We start from the raw sequence: 14,987 nt of genomic DNA, 5'->3' as shown, positions 1-14,987 counted from the left end.
AAATCTTATGTACAGGTAGCTAAACAAGGTGTATAGATGTGAACAAATGTAATGTGAAACCAGTGTACACTACACTAAACTAATTGTAAACATGTTTACTCTACACGGCGATTGGTGTGAACACGGCCTTAGATAACATTTTATAGTTTTGAATGTTTGTTCATCAGTTGACTAAAATTAGGTGGAGGTGTGTTCTTAATTCCAACAGAGGGGCACTCAACCTATATAAATTTGTGCATGAAGCAAATTGATAGATGATTATACCACAAGAAAATCTTAACCTGTGTACATATATATACTTAAAATACGATAAAAAAAAATCATGGCTTTTTTCAGGAGATCTGATCCAACCATGTATTATGGCATGTTATTGAGATATGGTTTTGGTCGATGGATGTTCATGAAGGACCTGTAGTACAAAGTATATCACTGGATTTAGCTCTTTGTCTAAGTGTATTAATAAAGTACTTTGCTTTGAGCTCAGTTCATTGTTATGCAATTCATTCTTTGTGAAATAAAGATTTGACAGACAACTCTCATGTACAAGGATTTGCCAAAGAAGTATCACCTCTATGTACAATGTAAGTAATAGGGAGATAAAAGCATGCTATTTCGATTTGAACCAAACATCATATGTCCATTGACCAAATTAAAATAAAAGACCAAATTTACCCGACTTTGCTACTCCCGCTACTAACAATATGATGCTAGGTTGTTTCAATAGATCTGTACTGCCTACTGATGACTTGGTCCTGAATGTAAATGGTCCTTCGATTATGTTTAAAAAAAAATTATAAGACCTCTCTGGCCTAATCGATTTCTAAACTATATTTCATTGTACATTTTCAACATTTTTCATTCATTTTATTTCTTAATTTGTGTGAATTACCATTGTTACAGTGAATGATAATTACTACACTTTCATACCACAACAAATACTGCATTGGTACATGTATCACTTAAATTTGTATCAATATAACAACAAAAAATTGAAAAGAGAATAATTTTGTATAACCTTTTTAAATACTATTACTTTTTAGATATTTAGACATATTAAGACTAATTAAGTAGCTGTTGATAATATCCACATGCTTAAAATTCTGTCAGATTACTTTTGGAGCAGTTGTTAGTCTTTGAAGCATGCTCACAAATTATAAAAAAAAAGAAGATGTGGTATGATTGCCAATGAGACATCTATCCACCAAAGACCAAAATGACACAAAAATTAACAACTATAGGTTACCGTACGGCCTTCAACAATGAGCAAAGCCCATATCGCATAGTCAGCTTTAAAAGGCCCCGATAACACAATGTAAAACAATTCAAACGAGAAAACTAACGGCCTTATTTATGTAAAGAAAAACAAATATGTAACACATAAACAAACGACAACCACTGAATTACAGGCCCCTGACTTGGGACAGGCACATACATAAATAATGTGGCGGGGTTAAACATGTTCGCGGGATCCCAACCCTCCCCTAACCTGGGACAGTGGTATAACAGTACTACATAAGAACGAACTATAAAAATCAGTTGAAAAAGGCTCAACTCATCAGATGGACAAAAAATACAAGTAGACGTGGCCGGGTACTTATACATCTCGACACAAAAAGACACAATGAACTGTTCTGGGTCTTCAATGTAGCAAGAAACTCCCGCACCCAGAGGCGTCGTTTAGCTGCCCCCTGAATAAATATGCATACTCAGTTCAGTGATAATGGACATAACCTTTTTGTGTTTGTTGGGTTTTTTTTTAACTTCACCTATGTTTATATAGATAATTAATGTTAATTCTGACTACATGTACTAGTATTTGTTTGGTCATTTTGTTGCTGTTGTTACTATTTTTTTTCAGTCTGTCAGTTCAACTCACAGTCTTCTTGTATAAATTGGCAATTAAAATCATTTTAAATTGTAAATTTTTATTTGTTGTAAGCTGGAAAATACTGAGATGACGATTGGTGTTTATGAGATAACAATCCGATAAAAAAGCATTGTAAACATTACTAGAATTCATGATTGTAAAATAAATTGAAATACTGTGGATTCATTTATTTTCGTGGGTATCAATTTTCGTAGACTGAGGATAAATTGCATTTTCATGGATATTTCATTTCGTGGTTTAGCAAATATTTGCATACAAAGCCTACACAATTTGTTTATATTCGTTGAACATTTGAATTCGTGGTTCACCTGTACCCACGAAAATTGGTATCCAACGAAAAATAATGGATACACAGTAGCCTATGAAAACAAGAGCTAATGAAATTGTTAAAATGGTTAAAATTTGTTATTAAGTCTTCTGATAAGCACAACTCATTGTGAAATTAAAAAGAAAAATTGCTCCATTCTCGAATTGGTATGAACACTGAAACATTTGACAGGTACCATGTTGAATTTAATTGTGATTAGGTATAGTGAACCACCATTGATAATTCATTGATAATGGTATGCAGTGTGCACATCTCTTTTAGAGAGACGTGGTGTAGTGGTTAGTGCATCGGACTACTATCACAAAGGTTCCTGGTTTGATTCCCGGTTGGGATGAAAATTTCAGGAACTTAATTTTCGGCTTTCCCTTGGCAACATTTGTGAATATAGTCTCGAGGAAACGGTAATAGTCTGTCGGAAGGGGACGATAAATGGCTGGCCCGTATTAAGAGAGTCATATCTCTTGCAAGTTAAAGATACCCTTAATTTGTAGTGTAACGTGTAACCAGGCGTTTATATCCCAAACGTCCGTTCCAGTCAATACTTGGATCCAAGTTGTCCACAAACAATACGGTAATGCTAAAAACTACAACTATCTAAATTATGCACAATGAACTAAAATATACACACTGACTCTTTGTTGAAATAAAGTAACAACGGACAATTATATATATACAAATATAATATAATAAACCAGCCTGTCCTCAAGATGGGACGATGTGTCACTTATAGACAGTATAGCTGGTACAGCTTGTCCTCCGAATGGGACAGTCTGTCAATAAAAAAACAGAGAGGTCTGATACAACTTGTCCTCCGAGTGGGACAACCTGTCACTATCAGACAGTGCGGGCTGGGACAACTTGTCCTCCGAGTGGACAACCTGTCACTACCGGACAGTACGGGCTGGTACAGCCTGTCCTCCGAGTGGGACAGTCTGCTATGTCGATCCTGTCAACGTGTACGTCCACTCTGTACCCAGTACGAAGTGTCCTCTCAATATCAAGGCTCTTCTAGTACTTAATATATCCGACGTACGCTCAGTGAAGGATGGCAGCTCATCGACAGCCAACCGACAGCCTCGAGTGCCGTTTCTCACTCTCTTATATACTCTTGGTCGATACCACTGTTTCCTTGATAGGGGTGTTCGCAATATGTTACCCTTATGGAGCATAGAGAGTCCCTTATGATCACCCCTATATCTTTCGACCCGGTCACTAATTTCTCCGCCAAACGTCTAAATCTGTGTAACTCTTTCTCGGGCGTAAACCATTATATTGTTACACTAAGATTCTACTTGATTATAAACTTGACGACCAATAAACATTACAGTAGATTTCGAAAAAGAGCAGGCTAATGTCGCTTCAAGGCAGCACTCGCACCCGCAAAGTAAAAAGGGAATGATATAAGCTGCAAAACTTGTTTCACATCCACTATACATAACTATGTTTAAACTTAACATCTCTTTTAACAGAGATAATTATAATTGACTGGGTGTGTATGTCAGGGCGCACTACGTTTGCGCGATTTTGAAGATTAAATGTTTTACGTTTGCGCGCATTTGAAGATTAAATGTTTTACGTTTGCGCGCAGCTTTTGATTACATTTGCGCGCATTGATTTTACAGGTAAACTCATGTAAAATATAAATACAAATCAAAATTACAATTGACTATTTTATTTTCAAAATAAATATGACTATCCATTATTAATTTTTGATAAGGATCGTGCATATTGACTTTGAAATTGCAATGCATACCACCACACACATCAAACTTAAAGAGGGCTTGTCACAGCAGCAGTAGTGCGCAGAAGTAGGAAGTTAACAAACTGTCGTTCCTAAAAGCAGTTGCCTTCCGAGTTTTCGGCACGATCAGACATGTAAAGTGATGTATTATCAGTTGTGACTTTTACGGTTTAGATAAGCTATGTTTTAACATTTTAACATTTGTATCTGTATATAATTCTAGGATTTAGTGTTTGTGCAAAATAAAAAAGGACTTATACTTCTCGAAATCCTTCTTCCTCCTCGTTGTTGAGCATGTGACTTAGACTAACAGAAGGTTTACTTATACTTGCTAATATTTGAAAAAAATAAAGTGAATTACCTGTATTTTACCTGAGTTTACTTGTCAGAAAATGTGCGCAAATGTAATCAAAAGTTGCGCGCAAACGTTACGATTTTTGCGCGCAAATGTAATGCTAGTGCGCGCACTGAACGTAATGCACCGGTATGTCAGTACCGTATCTTACTAATAATTAAATAAGAGATTTTTTTATTTCTAAGCCAAAAACACACCTCTACAAGGATTATTTAACACAAGTTTTAATTGATGAACGCCCAGTGACAAATTTTATATGCATGATCATTGCATGTTCATGAAAACACCAGACTTAAAGTCGGGTATATAATGTAAGAATCAAGAGATGTGATATCATTGCTAATGAGGCAACTATCCAAATATGAAGTGGATGTAAGCAATTATAGGCAACCTTAAGGCCTTCAACAATGACAAAACCAGATAATGTAAAGCAGTTTATAAAAGGCCATGAAAAGTGAAACAATTCAAACGAAAAAACTAACGGCCTAACTATACAAAACAAAACCATTTACACAAAAAAATTAAATATGAGTTGAGACACAAACCTACGACTACCACTAAACAGGTTCAATCATAAAGAATATGGCAGAGGTTGATATAAAAACGAAGATGTGGACACTGGTACGATTGCCAATGAGACAACTCTCCACAAGAAACCAAGTTCATGACACAGAAATATCCAACAATAGACTTGTTAGGATAACTTTGTACATTCAATGTTTGCTATTTTCTTTTATTATATCCCAATTTACAGGGCCCTACTGTAAAAGACATAAAATCGATTCACAATGACATTGTAATTTACATCAAGTCAAGTAATATATATATATATCAATTAAAGTCAGCATCCTGGTACAATATTCAGGGGCGGATCCAGCCATTTTTAAAGAGGGTTTCAACCATATGACCCCATTCAAATGCATTGATCGTAAAAAAGGAGGGTTGCAACCCCTGGACCTCCCTTTTGGATTCGCGACTGATAAACATATAATCATAATGATCATACCCGTAGCCAGGGGGGGGGGGGTCGGGGGGTTCGGACGAACCCCCCCTTGAAAACTATTAAGCACTGTTAAAGTCGATGTTCTGTTCGAATTGTGACTGTTAAAGTCGAGTTTGTGAGTCAAACGAACCCCCCTTTGGAAATTCCTGGCTACGGGCCTGATGATTACACCTCAATTACAATTTTTTAATCTACGGTGAATTGTATCATACAATGTTTATACCAACCATCCTTTACAGACTTATGAAACACTAACCATATTTATACAAAGTATATAAATATATACACCGTGAACGAATTACTGTAAACCAACTTATTTTCGCGACTTTCGAGAGTAGAAAAATATCGCGAATATGTAAAACTTTGATGATTTCTTACTTAATTATATCAAATAAATTATATGTATGAGAGCCCAGGTGGTCGTGTGGTCTAGCGGGACGGCTGCAGTGCAGGCGATTTGGTGTCACGATATCACAGTGAGTAGCATGGGTTCGAATCCCGGCGAGGGAAGAACCAAAAAATTTGCAGATCTTACATTGTTGGGTTGATGTTTAGACGAGTTGTATATATATATACATATCTGTCAATGTTTGGTTGATGTTTAGACGAGTTGTATATACATTATGTACACAGCCATGTATCGCCATCATTGATGGCGATCCGATGGATACATCTGTTGTAGGGTTGTCACTGACCCAGACGTACTTCTATATATATATAAATACAACTTTTTAACAATCGTAGGTGATATTGACACGCTGAAATCTAGATATTTTGGTTTTATACGGGAAACTCAACACTAAAATGTATGACATAAGAGACGATCTGAATTGTTTTACCTCTGTCATTTCGGGGTATGTGGTATCAGCTTTGGTCATTGTTGAAGGTCACCTACGATTGTTATAAAGTTATTAGATAAAAGCCTGATAAAAGTTCCGAGATAGTTGTGTATTTTTTTGACTGATTCGGTTGTTCAATGCTATATATGACGCATTCACGGTTATATTCGTTTTTCCTGCATGTGCCCATCGACCACGATGCAGTTTATCTTTTGTCGACTTCTGATCTGTTTGGCCTCTTTGCAATTTGCTGCATGAATTGCAATTATTCATCCAATATTGACATTTTGTTCTGTTCATTTTTTTCCAACATATTTGGTGTCAATCGCAATTGCTGAAATGGGTATCTTATCTTTTAAATTATAAATTGTAAGGATAATCGATTAAAAGTTTTGTTTCCTTTGGCCCAGCAGTCAGTATAAATATTTCTTTCTTAAAACAATCGGACGACAGACATTTAATCATTGACGGTCATGTGTACACCAAAATGAGGAACCTATAGTTTATAGTTCTTCGCTAGCCTATGTGTCGGTGATACAATAGATAAATTATTTGACAGAGGGAGTTGCATGGAATCTAAGTTATTAGTCTAACGACAAAGACAGATTTAGAAAGAAAAGCTGTAACTCATGCGAGTAAAAAAGCAGACTACTGAGATGATGATAAGATCGGAAACTAACATTCAACCAGCAATGCTATCGACCTGGGAACAGTATATCTAACGTTAATATACATGTTCCTGTATCGACTTAGGAGTGGTAAATGAAAAGAACTTTATTCAATTTCGTGTGTCTGTAGTGGTTTTATGGTTAATAGCTCAAGGTTGGCCTGTATACATAAGTATCGGTAAAACATTTGCAAGGTTTGAATAGTAAATATAGGACTACACGGTAATGCCTTCAAATCGACATTGTGCTTCAAAAATTATAAACGATACCGTATTTACCGGGCCAAGGGTGACCCCGGTGTGATTAAATAGCGCAGTCAAGTACACGGTAAAATATGTTAATGTACTTTACTAGTAAATTGATACTGAAAGAACAAACCGTAACTAAACAGCAACAGCCTTGTTAACCGTATGAAGCGGAAAGCAATAAGGTCCTTTCCGTTTCGTTTCTTATCTTAGAAATCTTCATCAATATCCGGTACTTTTTCACGTGTTGAAAGTTTGTTTACTTGTTTCGAAAATACTGTGTCGTCAAAGGTAATTTCTTTTCATTCCTTTACGGGATGCTATGTTATGTTTTTGGTCCATGTAATACAATCTTGGTTCTAAAGATACATATACAACTATACAATTAACCATACATTCCGACAACATACAAGCAACAGTGCAAGGGAATATGCCTCTATTTATAGTCAGCATTAGTTAGCACAGACAAATCTGTCCTGGTCCTGTGCTCCTGGAAAAGTTTTAAGGCACTCATATCATGTCACAATCATTCAAATGGTGTATGCTTAGTATGTTAGTAGATACAGTTCAGTGGAACATGCTAAAGGTTCATCATAAGGAATTGAAAAATATGGCCGTGTTTACACCTCAAAAATTACTATGAGTACAGACAAACTGGTACATCCAGGAGAGTTTTAAGGCATGGCAGGAACTAGCCATATAAAAGTTATATGAAGTCTACGTTTCAGAAAATTCAAAACTTACCTGGATTTTGATGTCCATTTTTTTCGAGACTGCAGAAGATAGCAAAATAAACAAACACCCGAGTTTCATTTGATACGGTCCACTCAGTTACACAGTTTAAACCTGTTAAATCACATATTGTTTACAGTGAGGTTTACAGGTGTCTATTGTCCATCTATTGTTCATTTAAATCAATACTTCTTACAACATTGATTATACGAGGGGAGCTTCTCAATCGTTTTCACTACTTAGTTAATTTTTGCACCTTCTGCAGGAACGAAAAAAAATGGATAGCAAAATCTAGAAAAGTTTATAATTTTCTGAAACATAAAATGCATTTAAAATTTGTATATCTTGTTCCTGCCATCCCTTAAAACTGTTGCAGGTGTATAGGTTAGTCTGTACTCAGAGTAAAATTTGGGGTGTAAATACGGCCATTTTAGCCAAAAGGTTATGATGAACCTTAAAAGTCGTCATATGAATACACCTTATCGCTATTTAGTCCATTCCTGGAAAAACAGTCATTTTAGTCCATTCCTGGAAAAACAGTCTCCTGCTAGAGGAGGAAGATGAAGACTAGGTAACATTTATACAACTTCCTGTTTAGTTCACGCGGGCCGAAAATGGAGGTCATCAGCAGTGAGCTGAGGGAGGAAAAACTTTAGAAAGTGATCATCAAGAAACTTTGATATAGTATGATCCACTTTTTTCGAAATTAAAATTGAATTAAAAAAATATTTTGTTTGAAGTATTTACGGTAGTTTAAACAGGTCTCATTAAAAAGTATCATGCATGGTGAATTGTTTAAACAGGGTCCCAGATAGCTTCAACTGGATGAAAAAGTTGTGTAATTTTAGAACTTATCCGGAATGGAATAAATAGCGATTAGGTGTATATATCTATCTATAGGTCCAACTCTGATTTAAGAAAGATAACTCTGATTGTTTTAACTAAACACTTTCTTTTTTTTCAAAGTAGATAATCTTTATACTAATTAAGTTCTATAGATTTAACAGACTTTATGATGTTTTTCTTTCCCCCAAAGGAGTAGGTTCAGTAAGACCCCTTTTTGGCCCCAAAATATAGCAGTTTTACAAAATTATTAAAATGTATCAAATGGAAAGTTAGTGGAATGCTTCTGTTCCATTGTCACGGAATAGAATTTCCTTCATATAAACATAAGTTCCTAAAGGAAAGAATATTCTGGAATATTATTTCCACAGGAATAAATATAACAGTATATGTTCCCAGAGCTCCAGATAAGAATTCACAAATTGGGGTTTTTACCCACAATTTTCTTATATAATTGGGTGATAAAGTTTTTTAATTGCATTATCAATTCCAATTCACCCATCAAGTTGATAACAAATTGGTTTTTTCACCACCAAGCTCCTTAATGTATTGGGTTTTTTCGTCAACACAATATTAATATTCAGGCAATATTAACCCCAGATTTTTTTCCATCTTAAATATGTTTCTTTCTTGGTTTAGGGTATGGGTTAGGGTTATTTGGTAGCTGTTATATTTGTTTTTTTCACCGAGGAGCAATTGTAGGATTAATTTGTGTCCCGTTTCAAACCTTAGGCCATTTTTGTATTTTCTCACAAAAACGGATATGTGTATTCACAGGCACTCGTCTTATACCTTTATATAATAAATTGTGAGACCAGAGCCTGTGTGTGTATTCATTTATTAACCGTAAAATAAAAAAATTGTATAAAAACTCTAATTATACTTGAATGTTTTTGTTTTATTCAATTTACATAAATCTGGGTTTAGTTGTCTTTTATTAGAAATTTTGTCATAATTGATTTGGCCATTTCACTTTTTCCAACTGATTTCGTTTTTGATGAAACCCTGTGTTTATTAGCAATGTTCTCGTTAAGGTACGCACACACGCCCTTGCGTTCGATAGACCGTTTTAGACGCTTCCTAAAACACTGGCTGAGTCTTGTAATCATGATAACTTTCCCTCAGCTTTTCAAAAGATGCAGAAAACATGCTTCTATTCAATATTTTTACCGGACATTCACTTTCGTTTTAATTCAATGTATGTTATGATAAATCCCGAGCAATGCGAAAAAATAGGAAAATAACAGACGCTAATTGGATAAACGCCGAGAAGAGCGAAATGTTTTCAAAAACACGTGTACCTATTGAGCAAGGGGAAACCCCAACAGGGACCCATTTTAGCTGCTTGATGCAGGGATCTATTTTTAGAACGAAAGGAAATTTCCAATTATAAATATAATAAAAATAGATTTACTCGACAACTGTAAACTGATAAGGGTAAATAACGCAAACGGTAGCCAATAAAAGGGTTGAGAACTCATGGTTTTGGTATATAATTGGGTTTTCCTTTGAATTAATTGGGTGATTGAACCCTGCAATGGGCAATTGCATTGGTTTTTTTCTTATTTGTATTGCGTGATCACGCAAATACACAGCTTGGAGCTCTGAGTTCCTAACAGAATAAATGGTATAAAATATGTGTTCCAACAAGAATAATAACTTCTGTCAGGTAGAATAAATAAGTATAGACTGTTTTTGACAATACAGTGCACATACATCAGGTACTAGCATCATTGAGTCATGCTAAATAACTGAAATCTTCACAATTTTAGCATTTCAGTTAAATTTTTGACGGTTTATGTCTTAAATGAATGTGGTGGAATTTGTGTTCATTTTTAATATTGAAATGTAAGTTGTACATTGTATTTGATGATAATACATAACATATTTAAAGGTTGAGGATGAACACGGATGTGGCCACTTTCATTTTTGAAAGAAAAAAAATCGGAAACGTTCTTTTGGCATATATTTGATAGATATTTTCATATTGAAGCTTGAATCTGAGCGTTTTTCATGACTAAATCAGTTAAAATATTTCTGAGAAACTACTTGAATCAACTGAAAAAGACACTCAACATGCTCAAGTGTTTAAAAAGTTTACAAAATCTTTCTTCAGACATGTCAGATTGATGGACCAAAGGCCAAAATCAGCCCTTACCTGACCTACTCCTTTTGCGTTTTCCAGGTTTGAAAAAGTTCATAATATATAATAAATCTACTGTAAATTCAGAAATTATTGCGTGCATTTATTATTGCGATTTTGTCATTTTACACATGAATGCGATTTTAATTTTTAAGATTTTGAGAAAAGTCATGCTTAATTCAGTTAAAATATTACAAAATTTGAGTTTTAATTACTGCGTTTACAACTCATTCGCATTATTCGCAATGATAAAAACCTCGCAATAATTTCTGAATTTACAGTACCTATTTATTTTTACTGAAGTCATAGCAAAAATAATAATTTGTTCAATATATTAAATTTTTTAACAAAAACTAATGTTTTAGTACATTTTTACATAATTTTCTTGGGCCAAATTTAAAATTCCTCTGATCAATAATCATAATCCATTCAATTCTTGCTTGATTTTGCTGCACCATAATCTGGAAAATTTGGACAATGGTGCACATGTAAGAGAACAAACAATAAAAATAACTATTAAAAAATGGCTTTACTCATCAGATTGACACAAAGATGACAAAGCACACAAAATACAAGGAACAAAAAAATACGATGCAAAATAGTGAAAGTACAGATACAAATGTATGAGTGTATTCACTGCTTGTTTACTTTACTTAAGACAGGTTAAAAAGAAGATAATTTGTCCTTGCCTGAAATATGCATGAAATACTTGCAACTGAACAGAACATCATACAAAAAAGTCATGTTATTTGCAAACATTACAATCAATCAAAATCAGACTACATAAAATATAGTTACAAGGTCAAATGTATTTCAGACATTTTTCATAGTTTTGAAGTCAACAATAAGCATGATAAGTCAGCTGAAAATGGATGCTTTCGAGTATTTACTGTGAATCAAATAAAACTTTCAATATAACATGTACATGACTCGCCCACGTCTACTTGTATTTTTTGTCTATCTGATGAGTTGAGCCTTTTTCAACTGATTTTTATAGTTTGTTCTTATGTTGTACTGTTATACCACTTTCCCAGGTTAGGGGGAGGGTTGGGATCCCGCTAAAATGTTTAACCCCGCCACATTATTTATGTATGTGCCTGTCCCAAGTCAGGAGCCTATAATTCAGTGGTTGTCGTTTGTTTATGTGTTACATATTTGTTTTCATTCATTTTTTTTTTACTTAAATAAGGCCATTAGTTTTCTTGTTTGAATTGTTTTGCATTGTCTTATTGGGGTCTTTTATAGCTAACTATGCGGTATGGGCTTTGCTTATTGTTGAAGCCGTACGGTGACCTATAGTTGATAATGTTTGTGTCATTTTGGTCTTTTGTGGATAGTTGTCTCAATGGCAATCATACCACATCTTCTTTTTTATACATGAAAATATTGATATATTTGAATACATATTTTATAGAATGGAAAAAGACAGAAAGAAGAAAAAAAGTAGAAAAATACCAAGTGAAAGTGAAAATTATGAAAAAAATAATGATGTAGATGAAACAGTCAGGAATAGAGAAAAAAAGTTAAAGAAAAAACATAAGATTAAAGAACAAGGAGATGATGTTCATATAAGTCATGAAAATGAAAACGGTTCATCTAAAAAGTCCAAAAAGAAAAAGAAAAGAAAACATTTTGATTTAGAAAATACTGAGAGCAGTGATGAACCAAAACACAAAAAGGCCAAGGAAAATACAAGTGATGATGGAAAGAGGACAAAGAAAGAAAGAAAACTTGAGGTAGTACACATAGATGATTCTGATTCAACAAATTGTAAAAAGCATAAGAAAAAGAAACATAAAGAACACTCAGAGGAAGACAATCACTTGACTTCAGGAAACTCTGATGATGGAAAAGTTGCAAAAAAGAAGAAAAAGGACAAAAAGAATAAAAATAAAGATAAATCATTTGGATGTAATCCTGAAGAGACAGAAATTCCTGATGACGTATCAAATGTTAAGAAATCAAAGAAAAAAAAGAAAACAAAAATTGAAATTGAAGAAAACAAAAATTACAAAAAAATGGAAGAAGAAAGTAGTAATTGTCAAGACAGTGACGAAGTCATAATGAAATCTAAGAAAAAGAAGAAAAAGAAAAGAGATAATTCCAATTCTGATTCAGGCAGCAGCCAAACCAGTATCAAAGCTGATTTGAATAAAAGAGCCGAGGAAAAATTAAATCATAAAGACAATGAACTATCGGCTCATGTTAGACAAAAGGAAGAAAACAGTAGAAAGAATGATACCAAAGTAGAGACACATCAGACAGGAGTCACAGGACAGTGGGGAACTGCATTCAATGAAAACAAAGACAAACAAAGCAAATTTCTGCGACTTTTAGGAGGTTTTAAAAAGAGTGGAGATGATCAGGATGCAAAAACACAAAAATTTACCTCAAAATTTTCTAATCATGCCATGGACAAATCTAGTGAGGAAAATTATCAGAAAAAATTAGAACATCAGTATGAAAAGGCTATAACCTCAAACTTCCAAAGAGGTATAGGACTGGGATTCCAACCTCCTCCAGAGGCTGGTAAAAAGTTTTATATTGACAAAGGAAGCTCAAAATCAATAAAATTTGATAACTAATATACCATATATCCGGCTTGAATGTTGTGTCCATACTTGCCCCAACCTTTCAGGGTTCAACCTCTGCAGTTGTATAAAGCTGTGTCCTGCAGAGCATCTTGTTATATGAAGGCAATTTTTTTTTGCGTTGTATAATTATGCTATCATGTTGTTGTCGTCTGTGTTGTCGTCAAACTCATTTTTGTTTCTGAACAATAACTTTAGATTTAGTGAATGGATATCTATAGATTTTTACCAGAAGGTTCAAGGGATTGATTTTGAGGGTTAAGGTCTCAATAGTTTAGGAATTAGGGGGCTAAAAACGGTCCAAAATAAGCATTTTTGTAGTTTTCAAACTATAAATTGTGTTTAAGTGTATGAATCTCTCTGAAATTGTACTACAAGTTTCCATACCATGAAGGGATTGTAAGTATTGACTTTCGGGATTACCCCTCAACATATTTTGGAATTAGTGGCCAAAAAAGGGGAAATCTAGGTTTTACTGGTCAATGGACAATTAAAACAATTTAAAAGCAGTGCAAGGGAGGTAATTCAGGAACATTTAACATACAATGTTAGGTATGTTCGGATGTAAAGTATGTTTAACAAAATTTCAGGTTTTGGACTAACATAAAAAAAAAAGGGTGGTGGTAGTAGTTTTAAATTTTCTTTTCGAAACTTCTCAAATTCCATTCGAAGAAGAAATCTTTAATTACACAATATTGCACAATTGATTTGTAAAATTATGACATTTGTTTTTTTGTCAGAAACCCATATTTATATGTCAAAACTTTTATCACAATCCAAATTCAAAACTGTATCAATCTTGAATGGTGTGTGCATACTTGCCCCAACCGTTCAGGATTCAATCTCTGCGGCCATTTAAAGAAGCGCCCTGTGGAGCACCTGGTTATTTTTTGTTATGTTGTTGTTAGTTGTCTTTGGTATTTATGTTTCACCCCCGTTTTGTAACTGTCAGTTATAGGTGATACTTTTAACAGGCATGTTTATTTACTTAATATTAACATATACTTATGTAAGTTTTGTCTGATTTTAATTTTACTTTCAAGGTTTGAATAATCTCCCCTTGATCTTCTCTAAAACTTACAGTAACTATAAATACAAGTGTTTTTGTTTACAACCCCCCAAATTCTCTAGTTTAGGAGGTAAACACATGCCCAATCAAATTTAAACTGGTTTTCTCATTATTTTTCACTTTTTATCACAAAATTAGACCGAGAATCTAATGCTCACAGATGTAAAATAACTGTGCAAGGCCTTCAAAATCGGTCTCAAGAGGTTTGTAACAGCTTGGAGGTTTGTAAGTTAGCAGTATTTTGAAGGATACAGCAATGTGCTTTTTATTGTCCATGAAATTATACTTTATAAATAGTAAAGAAACTGTTAATGACAGACAACAGACCACTCTTAAATGGCAAAGTACATGTTGTCAAGAGAAATTAAGAAAAGAAGAGAAAAGGACGTTTTTTTACCCATAAAAGTCGGGAAAAAAACCCACAAAATAACTGACTGTATTAAGGATGCAACCATTCCTTCAAAATATGTTTTTTCTGTACCCGTAAATGTAAAAAAAAAAGCACTGGTATAAGTGTTACCTGTAACTAACTTCATGTTCTC

General features: G+C 34.1%; 2 protein-coding genes across 3 annotated transcripts in view; one reads left to right on the top strand and one right to left on the bottom strand.

Moving 5' to 3' along the window:
* The window catches only part of LOC134716724 (aspartate and glycine-rich protein-like), an 80,301-nt gene extending 72,472 nt beyond the window's left edge, over nt 1-7,829 (bottom strand). Inside the window, exon 1 of the mRNA XM_063579728.1 lies at nt 7,812-7,829. Within this exon, the coding sequence (XP_063435798.1) occupies nt 7,812-7,829 (18 nt within the window). The remainder of the gene's footprint in view (nt 1-7,811) is intronic.
* LOC134715710 (lysine-rich nucleolar protein 1-like) lies at nt 7,255-13,392 on the top strand. 2 transcript variants are annotated; one of them, XM_063578069.1, is made up of 2 exons: nt 7,255-7,358; nt 12,200-13,392. In XM_063578069.1, the coding sequence occupies exon 2, from the start codon at nt 12,201-12,203 to the stop codon at nt 13,368-13,370; it is 1,170 nt and encodes a 389-aa protein (XP_063434139.1). In that variant the 5' UTR covers nt 7,255-7,358; nt 12,200; the 3' UTR covers nt 13,371-13,392. The 2 variants fall into 2 exon arrangements, with proteins under 2 accessions (XP_063434139.1, XP_063434140.1); XM_063578070.1 differs by lacking the exon at nt 7,255-7,358 and adding an exon at nt 10,761-10,827.
* Nucleotides 13,393-14,987: the final 1,595 nt, after the last annotated feature.

Source organism: Mytilus trossulus, chromosome 4 (genome assembly GCF_036588685.1).
Source record: "Mytilus trossulus isolate FHL-02 chromosome 4, PNRI_Mtr1.1.1.hap1, whole genome shotgun sequence".
Lineage (NCBI taxonomy): Eukaryota > Metazoa > Mollusca > Bivalvia > Mytilida > Mytilidae > Mytilus > Mytilus trossulus.
The sequence above is the reverse complement of the archived record's forward strand: the minus strand, read 5'-3'. Positions and strand labels throughout refer to the sequence as shown.

What these genes read in the sequence shown, in the direction of transcription:
- LOC134715710 (XM_063578069.1), top strand. Translation starts at nt 12,201, where the DNA reads ATGGAAAAAGACAGAAAGAAGAAAAAAAGTAGAAAAATACCAAGTGAA.